The sequence below is a fragment of the Peromyscus leucopus genome, chromosome 2 (assembly GCF_004664715.2).
Source record: "Peromyscus leucopus breed LL Stock chromosome 2, UCI_PerLeu_2.1, whole genome shotgun sequence".
NCBI classification, from domain to species: domain Eukaryota; kingdom Metazoa; phylum Chordata; class Mammalia; order Rodentia; family Cricetidae; genus Peromyscus; species Peromyscus leucopus.
The window spans coordinates 5,711,969-5,728,170 of record NC_051064.1 but is presented as its reverse complement, the minus strand read 5'-3'; the positions used below and the strand labels follow the sequence as shown (position 1 = coordinate 5,728,170).

The 16,202-nt window shown below is 39.6% G+C and overlaps 1 protein-coding gene and 1 non-coding gene across 2 annotated transcripts in view; one reads left to right on the top strand and one right to left on the bottom strand.

Moving 5' to 3' along the window:
* Positions 1-5,689: 5,689 nt before the first annotated feature.
* Zbtb10 (zinc finger and BTB domain containing 10) overlaps positions 5,690-16,202 on the bottom strand; it is a 47,775-nt gene continuing 37,262 nt past the window's right edge. Inside the window, exons 3-6 of the mRNA XM_028887545.2 lie at positions 15,996-16,094; positions 11,016-11,192; positions 10,656-10,828; positions 5,690-10,401 (exon numbers count right to left, since the gene is read on the bottom strand). Of these exons, the coding sequence (XP_028743378.1) occupies positions 10,096-10,401; positions 10,656-10,828; positions 11,016-11,192; positions 15,996-16,094 (755 nt within the window). The 3' untranslated portion in view covers positions 5,690-10,095. The remainder of the gene's footprint in view (positions 10,402-10,655; positions 10,829-11,015; positions 11,193-15,995; positions 16,095-16,202) is intronic.
* On the top strand, positions 14,004-14,109 carry LOC114705629. The gene has a single exon (XR_003736418.1). It is a non-coding gene; the product is annotated as a U6 spliceosomal RNA (small nuclear RNA).

Here is a 16,202-nt window from a genome sequence, read left to right as displayed (position 1 = left end):
CCTCAGGATCCTGTGTGCACCAAACGATACATGGTGTCATCTAAATTTTTGTGAGCTCTGAAGAGAGGTTAGGGATACATCAAATGATTACTGACTGTGGTCATTTAACTGGAGAATACCACAAAAAAGAAGAGCAGGGATGTCCATCTTTCCTTCTGCTTTGTACTGGGTCTCACTATGTAGCCCAGACTGGCTTCAAACTAGATCTTCCTGCCTCAGCCTTCAAAGTAGCTGGGATTACAGGTATGGACCACTGGACCAAGCTGGCACTGCCAATTCTATGGGGTCAAACAAAGGAGTGTTAAGGATGTTGTCGTTACAATGTCTAATGGTGCAGAATGGGTGGACTGGCAATTAGATCTTAGAGAGCTTTTTAAGAATGATTCTATTTAACTAACTATTGGCGCCAGAATCTAGGTTGTGATGGGTTGAGCAGTGTGTGATACCCATATAATAACCTCTGCCATTCCTAGTGATTATGCTCACAGCAGAATTCTACGATGTCTATTCCGATTACATTTGACATTCCTGGTGGAAGTCTCATTAGATGGAAGAGAAGCAGAACTTTTCATTTCTTAAATGTCTATTGATATTTTGCCTGCGTGTATGTCTGTGTGTGTGTTGGATCCCCTGGAACAGGAGTTATAGCCATGAGCCACTATGTGGGTGCTGAGAACTGAACCCAGGTCCTCTGGAAAAACAGCCAGTGCTCTTAACCACCGAGGTATCTCTCCAGCAACAGAACTTTCTAGTAGATCCTTTAGAACCAAACTGATGAAAATTCTGGGGGTTGAGCCCAGGGCCTGTATATGTAAGCCAAGTAATCCTTACTGAGCTACATCCATATTTTACCCCTAAATTTAAAGGGGCAAAAGACTTATACAATCTGAAAAGAAACCATAGTCCTTGACTGTAGTATTAATATGAAGAGAAATTCATGGGCCAATTCTAACCAATGCCAAATCATGTGGTTTAGTTTTAGTGTTTTTTGAAACAGGGTCTTATATAACCCAGGCTGGTCCTGACCTCATGTAGTTAACGACTTGGAACTTCTGATCCCTCTGCCTCTACCTCCCTCATGCTGGTTTACTGGCCATGCATCACATATAGTTTTGAAATGTGTTTTAAATGGAAATATGTAGAAAGATCCTGTCTCAAAGAATTAAAAAAAATTAGCATGTATTTATTGACAGCACCACAGAATGAGTGTCCATGGTGTGGGCTTACAATGGGAGATCAGTACATCTGAAAAGAAAAATGTCTGATTCAATTTTATAATCTTTAGTGTTGGGAATTTATTCATTCAGCAGCTGGACAGAATCTGCAGGTCACATACTTTGACTCACAATCTTATGTTCTCAAGCTCTATCAAGATGGCAAGTCTGATTTAGTGGTGACACATTTTTATGAATATAGATATTAATGAAAGCCTGACATGGAAAGTCAGCAGTACAGTACTCAATCATAACTGAACCTAAAAAAGATGGCTCAGGGCTGGAGAGATGGCTCAGTGGTTAAGAGTACTGACTGCTCTTCCATAGAATCTGGGTTCAATCCCCAGCACCCACATGGTAGCTCACAACTGTCTGTAACTCCAGTTCTAGGGGATCTGACACTCTCACACAGGCATACATGAAGGCAAAATACCAATGCATATAAAATAAAAATAAGTACTAAAAAAAAAAAAGATGGTTTGGTTGGTAGAGCGTCTGCCACACAAACACAAGTTTAGATTCTAACATCCACATAAAAGGCCATGTGCACCGGCATCCCCAGCATTTGGGAGGTGAAGACAGATCTCTGTAGCTTTTGCTGGCCAAGTTTAGCAATGGACCCTGTCTCAAAAGGTGATGAGTGAGTGAGGAAGGTACTTCTGGCTTCTATACCTACACATGCATGTGTACTGGTTCACACTTGTAATTCTAGCACTTGGGAGGCTGAGGCAGGATTGCCACCTGTCCTGGGACAGCCTGAGCTAACAGGGAATTCCAGGCCAGATTGCTATAGTGAGACCCTGTTTTTATCAGCTTGTAAGTCTCATTATGTTCTGAATGAATTTCTGAACTTGAAGTATTGGTGATTTTCTCTCTTGGGAACCAGGGTGTCAAGGCAGAGAAACATATTGGACATCAGGGTACAGAACCATTGGGTTCCTATTAAGGTCTGACTGCTTAATCAATGCTGGGAGTGTAAAGATCTTTGGCTTGTCAGCTGAAATAGTGCCGCTCTCTTGCCACGGCGGACTTCCAACTCCAGAAAGAAAGGATTCCTTGCTGTTAAGAAGGCATGGCATTCTTCAATGTACCATCAAAGGGAGAAGACATACTAATCTGGAGAAAACAAAATGCCCCACTGCTCAGGCTGGTCGGCATTAGAACATATTTGCTCAGGGCTACAGCTGGGTCTATACTGCTGGTTGGAGTGGTCTCATGGCCAGAATCACTACCTGTTTCAGTTTTAGTTCCCACACAGATCAGAATCTTGACTAAAAAGCAAAATACCTGCCTATGCATGCACACATACTGATGATTGAAATTGGGCAAAAATATTAATGAATGCTATGCACATCAAAAAAAAGTAAATAAAGGGGGGGGGGGAGGGCACAGAGAGAGTGTGGTGGGGCACACCTGTAATCCCAGCACTACGGAGGATCACGATAAATTCATTCCAGGCCAGCCTCAACTCCAGAGCAAATTTCAGACTGGCTGTAGCTACTTAGCAAGACCCCGTCTCAAAAACTTTTAACTGTGCTGAAAGTTGACTCAGTGGGTAAAGGTCTTTGTTAGTCCTTAGGACCCAAGTTAACCCCTGGAAGCCACATAAAAACAGAGAGCTGACTCAACTAAGCCATCTCAAACTTTCGTATGGACCCCAGCATTCATGCCCCCCCCCCACAGTATCACTGGAATAGACGGGGTACTAAGCTTCATCTTAACTTTCACATTATGTCTCTCATATATATGACAAACATAAACGACAAGACCCAACACTCCTCTTCACAAACAAAACACTGGCAACTAGAGTATCCGGTCAATCGGGCTTGTAGCAAACGGCTAATCCTTTTGAGCACTGTAATGCCGCAGACAGTGTATCACAGATGTTGTTAGGGGCGGGTTAGGTTTGGTAAGTATGGTCATCCACGGTGCACACTTGTTAGGATAAAGGGCCCCCAAGCTGTCGCCATTTTCCACAACTGGCAACACTTCCAAATGGACCGAGTTCGACACAAACACTGAAATGTGCTTTCGGGAGTCCCGGGCCCTACAGCTCTCCGCAATGTCTCTGCAATGGACTCTCCCGGCCTTTCTACTCAGTTTCCATTGTCTGGAAGCTGTTTCAAATTGTTCTCTCTGCTGTGGTGTGCGCCAAGAAATCAGTCTTCTGTCCCTCACTGAGATCTAACAGATAGCCAGCTACACTTGAAAGGTTTTTTTATTGCCAAATTTAAGACTGACCATATTGTGAAAAACTCAACTGTGTCCAGTTGGTAGGGAAGATGCATACAGTGAGGAAGACACCATGCTGTTAGGAGCCAGTGTGGGACAGTGAGTCCGGCTCCACCATGCAGCCCCGCGTGCCTCATCACCCGAGTGCTGGGGGGTGCTCCGCCATGCAGCCCCGCATGCCTCATCACCCGAGTGTTGGGGGGGGGTGCTCCGCCATGCAGCCCCGCATGCCTCTTCACCCGAGTGCTGGGGGGGGTGCTCCGCCATGCAGCCCCGCATGCCTCTTCACCCGAGTGCTGGGGGGGTGCTCCGCCATGCAGCCCCGCATGCCTCATCACCCGAGTGCTGGGGGGGTGCTCCGCCATGCAGCCCCGCATGCCTCTTCACCCGAGTGCTGGGGGGGGGTGCTCCGCCATGCAGCCCCACATGCCTCTTCACCCGAGTGCTGGGGGGGTGCTCCGCCATGCAGCCCCGCATGCCTCATCACCCGAGTGCTGGGGGGGGTGCTCCGCCATGCAGCCCCGCATGCCTCATCACCCGAGTGTTGGGGGGGGTGCTCCGCCATGCAGCCCCGCATGCCTCTTCACCCGAGTGTTGGGGGTGGTGGTGTGCTCCGCCATGCAGCCCCGCATGCCTCATCACCCAGAGTGCTGGGGGGGGGGTGCTCCGCCATGCAGCCCCGCATGCCTCATCACCCGAGTGTTGGGGGGGGTGCTCCGCCATGCAGCCCCGCATGCCTCATCACCCGAGTGTTGGGGGGGGGTGCTCTAGCGCAGCAGCCTAGTGTTTTGCTGTAGCTGTCCTCCAGTACTTTAGTACTCCAGAATTTACTGACTTCAGAATGACAACTATGGCAAAGACTAAACTCCACAACTAAAGAGTTCTTGTTTTCTGAGACAGGGTCTGTCTTGGCTGCCCTGAAACCTGGTTATTTAGACGAGGCTGGCCTCAACCTCACAGAGATCTTCCTGTTCCTAACTTCAGGGATACTGGAATTAAAGTCATAAGCCACCATGCCAGGCTCAGTTCTAAAATCAATCAGTCATAAATCAAATAATTTTTCTTTGGCAGTTCTCAAACCCTGGTCTATCACAACAAAAAGCTTACAGAGCATTTTTTCATAAGGCTAAACTTGACTCTTCCCAACTGTCTGTTAGTGTCAAAACAAGCTTCTTTAAATATTTGCACATACATAGTACATGACTTATCAATTTTACTTCATGTACTACCCAAGGAGATAAAATGTTGGTAACTATGTTGGTCCTAACTCTTTAAAAAGTAACAAGACTCAATGTGAAACAAAAATGTTTGGCTAATACTGCTTTAGCCAAGGTGACTGTCAACTATCTTTTATACATCTAGAACATTCAGTGATGGAATCCCGCCAGCCCCCAAGCAGCCCCATTTCACCTTTGGAAAACTCAAAACTGTTAAGTGTTCACTCAAAACTCAAAAATCTTAAGTGTTCACAATCATTCCCTCTTGGAACCCCATAAAACACATCTTCGTTCTGTACCTGACAGTTCATGATGACATTTGCTCCTGCCTCCCATCACCTTTGCCCATCACCAACCTGAAAACTCACTTCTCTAGGGAACTGGAGTCTGGTGGCTATTCCGAGTTCCTCTGCTCTACCAGTGACTCTGCAAGTTGGGTGTAGTGCAAGACAGCAACCATCTTGGCATTCAGAGGCTGGGACGTAAATAAATAAGGACCTTGAGAGTTTGAGGTCAGCCTACACTACAGCGAGGCCCAGTAAGGAGGGAAGGAGGCAATGTCAACTGCTGTATGCATTCTCTATACAAATAAATTTCAAAGACTTGAAACTTATAATCTTATATATTTACTTGTAATCAATTTGTCTAATATACAGTATATACAGGATAGTGTTTCACCTTTGATTTTCAACCCATTTCCAAGAGAATTCACCAATGTGAATTCGAAAGCCTACAAAAATTCTAAAAGGTAAGTATAACGCATACAAACCACTGCTGTCTATTAATGAAAGCAGTCCTGCAAGAGGACTGGGAGGTAGTCTTATTTATGCACTTCCATATAAAAAAACAGACAAACAGAAAAGCCTCATCAGTCTCTACAATTCTAACTTGGAAAGTCCAAGTACAAAGGCATTTGAATGTTCCAAGTTTACAAAGGTGTTTCCCCTTACCCCAATGAGTCTAAACCAGCACACCTGCAAATAAATCAGAATTAAATATTAATAAAATTCACAAAGCCAGAAGCAGTTTAGTGCTCACAAGTTTATATTTTAAGTTGATAAAGATTCTTGTGTATTTTCTAAATACACAGACAAACAGGTTTTGGAGGTTTACATACATGTCTCAGGACACTTATATTAGGTAGGTAAATTACATTTAAAAAAAAAAAATTGGTCTTTGTAAAAGCTCTTCCCAGAGAGCTTTTACAAACAGCAGGCAGAAAAAGTGTTCTGTTTACAGTGTTTAAGATGCTGATTCTCCCACATCATCATAATGGCCTCAATCATCCCTTTCCTAAACCCCAAATTTTGTTCTTAATAGCTAGTGTATTCCAAATTTAGTACCTAGATACCCTAAAATTCAGGGCTAGAAAACATCTTTGAAAGTGTGCTTATCCCTAATATCTTTTAAACTACCTTGTTCAACTTCACTTGAAGACTGGATACAGCAGGGAGGGAACAAAATAAATAATCCTATTTTAAATCCTAAATTGACTAAGAAAACATCTGGTAGTTCTAACTGTGTAGATTAGGTACCATAGTTAAGCTTAAGGATCCGGGTGACTGAACGGCACAAAAACTGAGGCTTACATCTAGTTCTCCAGATTAAAAAAACATCCTTTTAAAAAGTGAAAATGTCACGGCCACTAGTAACACCGACTACAATGAGGCTGAGGTGTGTTTAAGTCAAAGTGACAAGAACAGCTCTAGCAGAGGACAAGTGTGGTAAGGATGCTCACTGGGGCAGAAAGGATACAAAATTCCTATGCAGCTGTTTTATAGGGAGGATATAAATTTACAAAAAAGGTTGTTTTGAGGCACCAATAGAGCCTCCTAAAAAAGAGCCAGGGCTTCAGATCAGACCTGACCAAACCCAGATCTGGTAAGCTGTGGTAATTCGGCAAATGTCTGAGTCTTTCTGAGTCTTTATCTGAAAAATAGAATAGCACCTAGAGACTAGAAAAAATAAGGCAGACAACACAAAAGTGTAGGCAGACCAGAAAGTGTGGGAGCTTCTGAGTCCTGAATCAGAGGAATGAGTCTAAAGCTCTCGTGCTGTTCAGAGACTTAAGTTCTCCGAGCCTGTCACTACTTCCCATTTTATACTCTAGGCCCCCAGTCCTCTAACTCCTCACTTCCCTTTCTACGAGCTTGTACTTTTTCCTCCTGGCTCACATCTGTACTAAACTACTTAGTGTGCTCTAGTACTCTAGGAACTGCAAGGAGTTACCCCACTCTTCACCAGGATGGCTCCACTTAAGACAGATGGTGTTTTGCCCCCCAAATTCAAAACTTCTGGTTATTGTCCAGTTTCCTCTTCCAATACTGCATACCCCCAAGCTCCTGATCCCTAGGGTGCTAAAATTTAGCAACTTGTCTAGTAAATAAGAAAAAAATAAGAGTTAGGAACCATGACAAATGAGGGACCATATGGAAGTGTGTCTGGGAGAAATAACACATGATCTGAATTTATGACATGGTATTACCACTGTGGAATATGAAAGTGTATGCTCTTCCCCTTCATTAAAATTAAAAACTCTAAAAATATTTTATTTAAAATATAAATTACAAGAAAAACTTCACCAAATGTACAACATAACTCTGCCAGACTTCCAGACAAAATTATGAGTATTCAATCCATTACCTTTCTGAGACCAATCAAAAGTTCTTAAGCGATTTATCAACTTCCTGAAGTTGTATTGTCAGAAAAGGAATATACTTAAAAAAATAGAAACGTCCAGTAGTATACCTTAGTACTAAAACTATTTTTAAAAAAAGATCTAGAAGGAAAAAAGGCAATCCCTCAAGATCATGAAACAAAATAACTTAGGCAGTCAGCAAGTAGAAAAATCTGTCAATTCTGTTTCTGGTAAAGTGTTTACTTACTTCAAAGGAACTTTTATATAGGCTGAGGCAAATATATATTCAAGAGTATAAACATTTTTTTTCCTTTGGATTACCTAAAAACAAACTTTTTAAAGTATACTTCAGATGACTAAAAATATAGCCAAATCTGTCACAACACGACATAAAAGGCAATGGACAATTATAGAATATTTTAAATTAACAGTAATAAGTCATCTACATCAAACCTGTTTCCAACTAAAACCAAAACAAAAGCACAACAATCCCGTAGTGTACCAAATGTGTATTTCAATTCACTGTATGCAATCTAACAAAAATTTGGTCATAATTTACCAGATATACATAAATGATTTAAGTAATAAAAGAAATTCTTTCTGTTTCAAGGTAAGGTCGTATCTTGAGTAAAATAAAGTACATTAAGAATGTAAAGCCAAGTCCAGTTTCTATGCAATAAGTGAACTACTGTCTAATAAAGCAGATTTAGGTGATTTTTTTTAAATATATATATTTGCTCTTTAATATATATTTATATATAGACAGATCTACCGATTGTAAACTATGGTTTATTTTAAAGGAAGGGGATAAACGGGATGAAAGAAATCTTTATACTATACTTACATATTCACAAAGCAGAACATTTTACGTTTAAAATACTTTTTCATTCATAATATTTCTGCCCCACTATGTCTACTTTGGACTTCACTAGAGTTACATTGTACTCATTTGTTTCAAACACTGAGAATAAGGTGTACTCTTCATTTCCAACAAAAACCAAACCCACACTACCCTTCTGCCAGGCTCGCAGGTGTGCAGAGACTACCACACAACTTAGAGGGCCACGGGTACATCTCACACAGGACGCCAGCCTTTCGTCTCTGATCTACCCACGCACAAAGTCCCTGTCCAATCTCAAACCATCATTCTACTGAAATCAGAGGCAATGATCAAGTCTGTCTCTTTAAATGGAAATCAACTTTTCAACTTTGACCAGACGGAGCACCAAAAAGATTGTGTCTGTCAAAGCAGCTCGGTGGTTTCTTCCACACAACTGGCCTAATTTAGTTACTTGATATAAAATAGGAAAATATACTCAATTTGTATTTAAAAGAAAGTTGAAAATATGCTGTCTCTCAATCTTATATAATATACAATATGCTCCTGATACATGTCATCATGATAGCAAGTAAAAAGCTCAGAGTTCCACTATCAGCTAATTCTTCTATCACCAGACAAAATAAACCTAACAATTTCAACTGAACGAATCACTCTGACTCCTGAAGAATTTAGATAATGGAACAATAAAGGCTCTCTCTCAACATTTTATTTGTAACACTTTCGCAGACTGTTGAATCACGGTGACTATAAAGATTTCATCAAGGTGTGGTGACTTTTAGGAATGGAAAAATAAATTATCAGTCACAATTTAAAAAACACTCAATATCCCGGTAAGTATGAAACAAAAGAGAATGCACATTTTGTGTTCATTTTAATGATAAAAAAGGGCACAGGAGAAAAATCCTGATATTTCACTTATATTGCATAACAAGCTAACCAAACTGGACATGGAGGATAAATTATAAAACAAATCATTTTACGTATTTTTCTATGACTTTTCTTCAATTAGACTTCTGTATTTCAAATAAGGCTGAGGTATAGTACACTGGCAAACATATAAGAGGCAAACAAGAATAGTGCCAAAGTAACAGATACCCAAACCAAAACCATGTCAGAAAACATCATGTAGTAACCATTTATCAGATTAGAGCAGCAGGAGAAAGTCACTTCTAAGTCATAATCATTTTAGTGGTATGTGTCAGCTTCACCATGGTAACTTCGCAACATCATTCTTCATTTGTGAAGTAGTAAAATTCATGTCAAAAAAGGAAGGGAGGACAGGGGAGTCAGTTCATTCCAATAAATTACCTCTCCAGTTCTTATAAACATATGCCTATCAGCACAAAATTAAGAAATAATATCTAAGACTAGAAGAGACTTGGTTTAAGTTATGAAGCAAATAAAATGAAAAAAAAATACAAGAAAATAGAACCAATGGGGTTGAAAAAGCCCCTCACTGAAAATCTGTATTAAAAAAAATAAAATTAATAAAATAAAAATAGAAACAAAACTCTACTAGTACAAACTAGCCTGAGTGGTTTGATTGACAGAGTGATTGGGTCAACTGTCACTGTACTTCCATAAGTGAATTTTCTTCATTCATGTTAAAGTGGCACATGAATGTAAGCTCTATAAAGGACAAGTAGTATATTTTCATAGAACCCAAATAGTTAACTGTATATCCTATAAATAAAAAATATTTTACTTTGATAACTGACTGAATATGTGGGGACTCCATGTATCCAACCACATGGTTGTTTGCTGTACAGTCCTGTGCAAATATAAAAAAAAATTTTTTTTTTTTGCTATAAGGCTTTAACCCTACAGTTTTTCACAGCAACATAACTACCATCCAGCATGTACCATATTTTGCAAGCCTTCAAGTTCAACAATCCAAATTGTCGATTCATAGTATGTCCAAATGCAGCATTCTTGAGGAGTATAGTAGGTCAGTTAATCATCCAGAGACATACAAACATCTCCTGATTCATCCCATCGAGATGCATCATTCTGATCTTCTCCATTCTCAGGCAGCTCTTCATCGGGCTCCCCGCCTTCATTCTCCTCGTACTCTTCATCCCGAGGGAACTCTGTATCCTGTCCCTGATCTACACCTTCTTGCCCTGCTGGCTGTGACTTATCTGCACAGTCCATACACACTCCATAGCGTCGAGATCCATGTCTTATTCCAACACTGGCTGCTAACATGAAGATCTTCTTACACACCATGCATTTGTATTTTTTATCCTTTTTATGCACCTAATTGAAGGGAGAAAAATCCAAAATTAGGATAGTGCAGATAACACATTTGAGCCATTCAAATTAAGCCCTACACTTAGTAATGAATGGATAGCTAATTAATATTTTTTAGACGAAGTACAGTATCAGCTCAAAAATAATTCTGTTCAAAGCAACTCCACCATACTTCTTTAAATTTGCAAATAAAATGCTTGAAACATCACTGGCAAAAAAACCCTTATCTCCATCATAGCACTGAGTTTAAGGTCACTTACCAGGGAATGTCTTTTTACATGTTCTCTTCTAGTAAACAACTTCCCACAAATGTCACAGCTAAAGGATCTTACTCCAGTATGAATGAGCAAGTGCCTTTTTAGTGTTCGTCTGTATTTGGCTACATAGCTACAATGAGGGCATTTTAACTTGTTCATGATTAGAGATGAGTCACCTTAAAGGGGAAAAAAAGTACTGTTTAACATAAACAGATCATTAAGCAGAAACCTTCTATCAATACTTCTATGTCCACCCATAAGAACAGCAACTGTTAACCCCACTACTTATTTTTTAAAACTCAGAATACAGAAGCCTTTAATTAAAATTTAGAATTTTTACTTGTATTTGTTGATAATACTTGCCATTTTCCCACGTTTCTTGTTTGGACCAAGATTCTGGCAATAATCCATACTTGAAATCATTCGAAGCACCCGGTATGAATCCATATTTGTAGTCATTTGAAGTACTTGTTAGTAACCCATACTTGTAATCACTTGAAGTGCCAGCCATCAAACCATACTTGTACTCATGTGATACTCCTAGTACAATTGAAAAGTGATTTTGAGGAAATGTTTGGGGAAAAAAGTCTGTTATCTCTTAATTAGAGCCTGAGAAAATAAAATACAATTATAAGAACAACGATAATGATCTAATTACTATACCATGTACTGGCTCTCACCTGTGCTCCTAGCACTTGGGAGGTTGGGACAGGCCAGGAGTTCAGGGCCAACCTTAGATACACTATGAATTTGGAGTCAGATATGTTATCCTGTGTCTCAAAAACTACCCAATTCCCTCACTCTGTCTTCACTCCAAAACCTAAATAAAAATACCAGACCTGAGATTCAATTCCCATACTGTAACAATATAAATACAATTCCTGAATCTCCAAAAGTGTGAGCTTAACAACAAAAGCCTAGTCTATATAGTAACAAAACAAGGCAAATACACAGTCAGGAATTATCTCTTCCTGGATTCAATTCCATTTTACTTACACACACACACACACACACACACACACACACACACACACACACACACACACACACACACTTTATTGGGTCAAAGAATGTTTTTCTGTATGTAAGTATACAGAATCAGTTTTTGGCACTTGATCCCATCAACTATCAGTTCTTTTTCAGTGCCTGCCAACTTGCTACTCAGTTCCCGCTCAGTCACAACAATTCCATTTCCCCCCTTTGACACATGGTCTTATGCAGTCCAGGTTGGCCTTGAACTTGCCATATAGCTGAGAACAACCTTCAACTCAGCACCCTCCTGCCTTGGCTTCCCAAATGCACCACCACACCTGCCAGAGATTCTTTTTTAAGACAATAAAATCACAATACTGGGGAGGCTGAGGCAAGATGACACAAAGCGAGACTAGGTAAGAAATAAGACCCTGTTTCAAAAAAAAAAAAAAAAAACCAAACTAAATCAGAACCTGTCAGGCTGCAAAAATCAAGGGCTACCCACCTAACTCACAGTGAAAAGTCTACGCTTTCAATAAGGGATCAAAGACCAACTTGATGGAGCCCTTCCTTCAGGCTTGAGGAATATAGTCAGTCAGTTAACCATCCAGAGACATACAAACATCTCCTGATTGAGCCCTTTGGGCTGCTCCATTCCAAAATAAAGACCTCTGGGAGGTTTCTCCATGCATGGTAAATAGGCTCCCATTGCAAGGCACTTGTAACTGACTTCCCTGACACACACCCTTTCAATATAGGCGTGTGCAGAACTCATTAATGTAGTAATACAGGTAGAACAACACTAATCTATAAAAACCCACAATCTCAAATGCTCACACATCTAGAATGTTTTTAGAATAGCATGTTGTGCTCAAAAAACCTTCAGACTTTGGAGCCTTTTCAAGTTTTTAGATGAGGGAGGGATGTCAACTTCTATTGCAGCTCCTCCTCTTGGTACTGAGTTAGCCATGCAAAATATGTCAACTTCTGAAAGACTCCAACATTTTAAACACATCGGGTCCCAAGCACTTCTGATAATTTTCCCCCCATAAATTCCTTTAGTTTTCATAAACCAGCTAAGTTTCCATTTACCATAAATATTGTCCCTTTAAAAATTAGAGTAAATGTATTTTCTTTGGTAAAAGAATATACAAGGAAGTTAAAAAGATCTCTGTGGGATGTTTTTCTAAAATGTACTTCATTACCATTATATGAACTGTCTTGAATTTGGAATATATTTATTAGTCTTTTTTTTTTAATTCAAGAAAGCCCTCTGAGGCTATAACTGTAAGTACAATGCTGTTGGTTTAAAAAAAAAAAGTTTCACCATTTTAAAGTGAGAACATCTGCAAACATGTGGGACAGGGAAGGGAAGGGGCAGCCTGGGGCAGTCAGCCTTTCCATTTCTACTTCTAGTTGAGTTTGGGCTTTATGATTCCTATTTCTTCAATAACTGAGGACAAAACAAATTAAAGTTACTCTCAAGGACAGCGAGACCTGTCTTACCTTTGTGCTTCTAATTAATGTCCAAAACACATGACTTTTACTTATTTGTTGAATAAATGTATTTAGGAAAGCTAACATGTACCGAATGTTTTTGACTTGTTCAAAATACTTCAAAAATTGACCTCAGATTAGGTCCATTAATATATTCAGAAAAATAATACTGACTACATATAGACAGAAAATATTAAGAACAATTAATAAACTGACCATGCAAGATTTAGAATTAGATTTAAAAAAAAAAAACAAACTTCAAATTCCATGTTTCTCTGTATACGCCATTCACAATAACAGGTAATAAATACACAATTAGTCAGTCAGATGGCTCAGTGGGCAGAGTCATTTGCTGCCAAGCCTGATCATCTGACTTATCCCTGGGACCCACATGATGGAGAAAGTCAACTCTCGGCTCTCTTCGGATCTCAGTGACACAGCGTGTACACACAAATAAATCAAAGTATTTTTTAAAACTTTAAAAAGAAACTCTAACCCTAAATTTCACAGACGTTTTCTAGTTCTTAGTATCAGTAGAGATTACTTGAAGAAATTATGAGGAGCTGAGTAACGGCATAGCATTGTGATTCAACATACCTAAGAGGCATCAGGGTCTATTTCAAGAGTGTGATTAATGGTCATTAATATCTTTGCGATACACTCCTCAGATTCAGAGAAAGCCCAGTTTGAGACCAAACTCATAAAGCGAGGGCTGACCTATGGTACACAACCACTTAGGGATCACAGGAGAGCCAGTACTGGATTAGCATGTGTCAGACCTCAGGGGGAAGGAAGGGAAATTAGGAATCAAAATGTCTCCTCGTAAGGGAAATGACCCTAAACCAAAGGTTTACTCTTAAAAATTAAACAATAAAATGGCTCGTTCTGCTTCGGCAGCACATAGACTAAAATTGGAACGATACAGAGAAGATTAGCATGGCCCCTGCGCAAGGATGACATGCAAACTCGTGAAGAGTTCCATATTTTTAAAATAAATAAAATGGCTCATTTTCCACAGAAAGCTGTTTATGCATATTGTTTTACAGTTTTATATTCTTGGACCCAATTTCTAAACCAAATAATTGGGTTCTATAAATACCTTTAAGACAGTAGTAATTCTCTGTACAAACAATAAATAATTATTTTTAAAAATCTTCAGAATTCTATCTTGCTCAAAAAAACCCAAAGGCATGCTGCACTTGGTAGTACATGCCTTTAATTCCAGCACTTGCGGGGTAGGGGCAGAAAGAGCTGAGTCTCAGGCCAGCCCAGGCTATACAGTTTGAACCTGTCTCAAGCAAAACAAAACAAAAAGGTGTATCTCAGAAGTACGGGTGTGGCTGGCATATTCAAGGCCTGATGTTTGATTTCCAGCACCGAAAAGGGAGTGGCAGGAGCCAGTGACAACGTTTACCAGCAATGCCTCCTGTTCTTCCACCGTTCATTTTAGAAAGGAGTTCAAGTACAGAGTTGAAGCTACAGCTACATCTCACCTTTAAGTGTTAATTTCGCCACATTTTCCTGTGTATAACATTTTATGTGCCGCTGTAACATGTACTTTTTGCTTTATGCCTAAATACTATATAAGTGTCTGTATACATATAATTCTAGAAACATTCTCCTAACAAAACAAGTTTTAAACTGAATATTGCTAACAAATAATACATATCTACGTTTCCAACTATTTCCAAAATGCTCTCTACCCTTATTCCTAAAAGGGCAAAAGTCCATGATCTAATCAAGACCCATGCTGCATGAAGTTTAGCCTCCTTACATCTAGCGGTTCCTTGTGTGTCTTTGTCTTTTCAGCCATTAGAACTCGGACTGCCTGCTGTGTTTTTAAATTTTCTCCTCATAGATAAGATTCAAGCTAAATACTGTTCAAAAAGATACTACCTAGGTAATGCTGTGTGCCCCAAACGTATCACACATCAGTGGGCTCATGTCATTTCATTAAGGTGTTTTTAATGACAGTAATTCTAAACAGTTGGTTGTATTAATGCTCCTCAAATCTCTTTAAGGTATAGCTAACCTCTTCCTTCTTGGTAAGGCAGACATGCACACACACAAATAAAATGCAGTAATTAAAAAAAAAAAAAAAAAAAAACCCTTTATTTAGAGAATTATTTTTGAGGGTTACAAAATAGGTTCCTTTCCTGTCCAATTCTATCAACCTTCTATTTTTTTCCATTTTAGTAAAGAAATCTTTCTTTTTATTTATAACTGATTCATGTAATTTTTGCCCTCATACCCGTTAAGGTTTCCGCAAAGTATAACTATTTAAAATTTATCAACATTTCTCTTAAATTCACTTTTATGCTTTTTTTTATTGTGTGTGTGTCTGCATGTATGTGTGACATGAATGCAGGTACTTCTGAATGCCATGTGTCAGATCTCCAACTCCCAACTGGAATTAGAGATGGTGGTAAGCCACTGGATGTGAGTACTAGGAATCAGTGTTCTTAACTGCTGAGCTATCTCTACAGTCCCTTTCAACCTTTTCTATAGCTATCAATGATCACAATTATTTTACAAAACTAATTAAAATACACTAGTCAACTATTGTGATAATTGACCTTTTAGTTCCATCAACAAGCTGGCAGGAAGCTATAAACTCCATTAAACTGCCCAATATTTAAAAGTTGAAAATACTGATGAAGTCTCCTCAAACAAGACCAAAAATATCAGTTTGATTTATCAAGTTCCTAAAGTCCTCACAACCGTAACCAACCTCAGACTGGTCTCTAACTGGAAGCATCTGCACACGGTAGGTAGCAAAGAACCTACAGCAGACTCCAGTAAACATGTAAACATAGCACTCCACACTTCAGATCCTCTCAGGCTCCTTCTTACTAAAAATCTCACTGTACCTACCAGCATCTCCTGCATCTTGTCCACTGCAGGCCTCGGCCAATAAATTTGTGTTCACGGTCCTATCAGCATCAGGCCCCGAGAGTAGCGCACCGTCTAAATCTGAAAATGACACAGTAAGTTTATTCACAAAGCACACCAAAACCATCCACCCAACAACACCAGCTTCTCCCTGGATCTCTTTTATTTATGATGCAGGCCAGTTGAGAG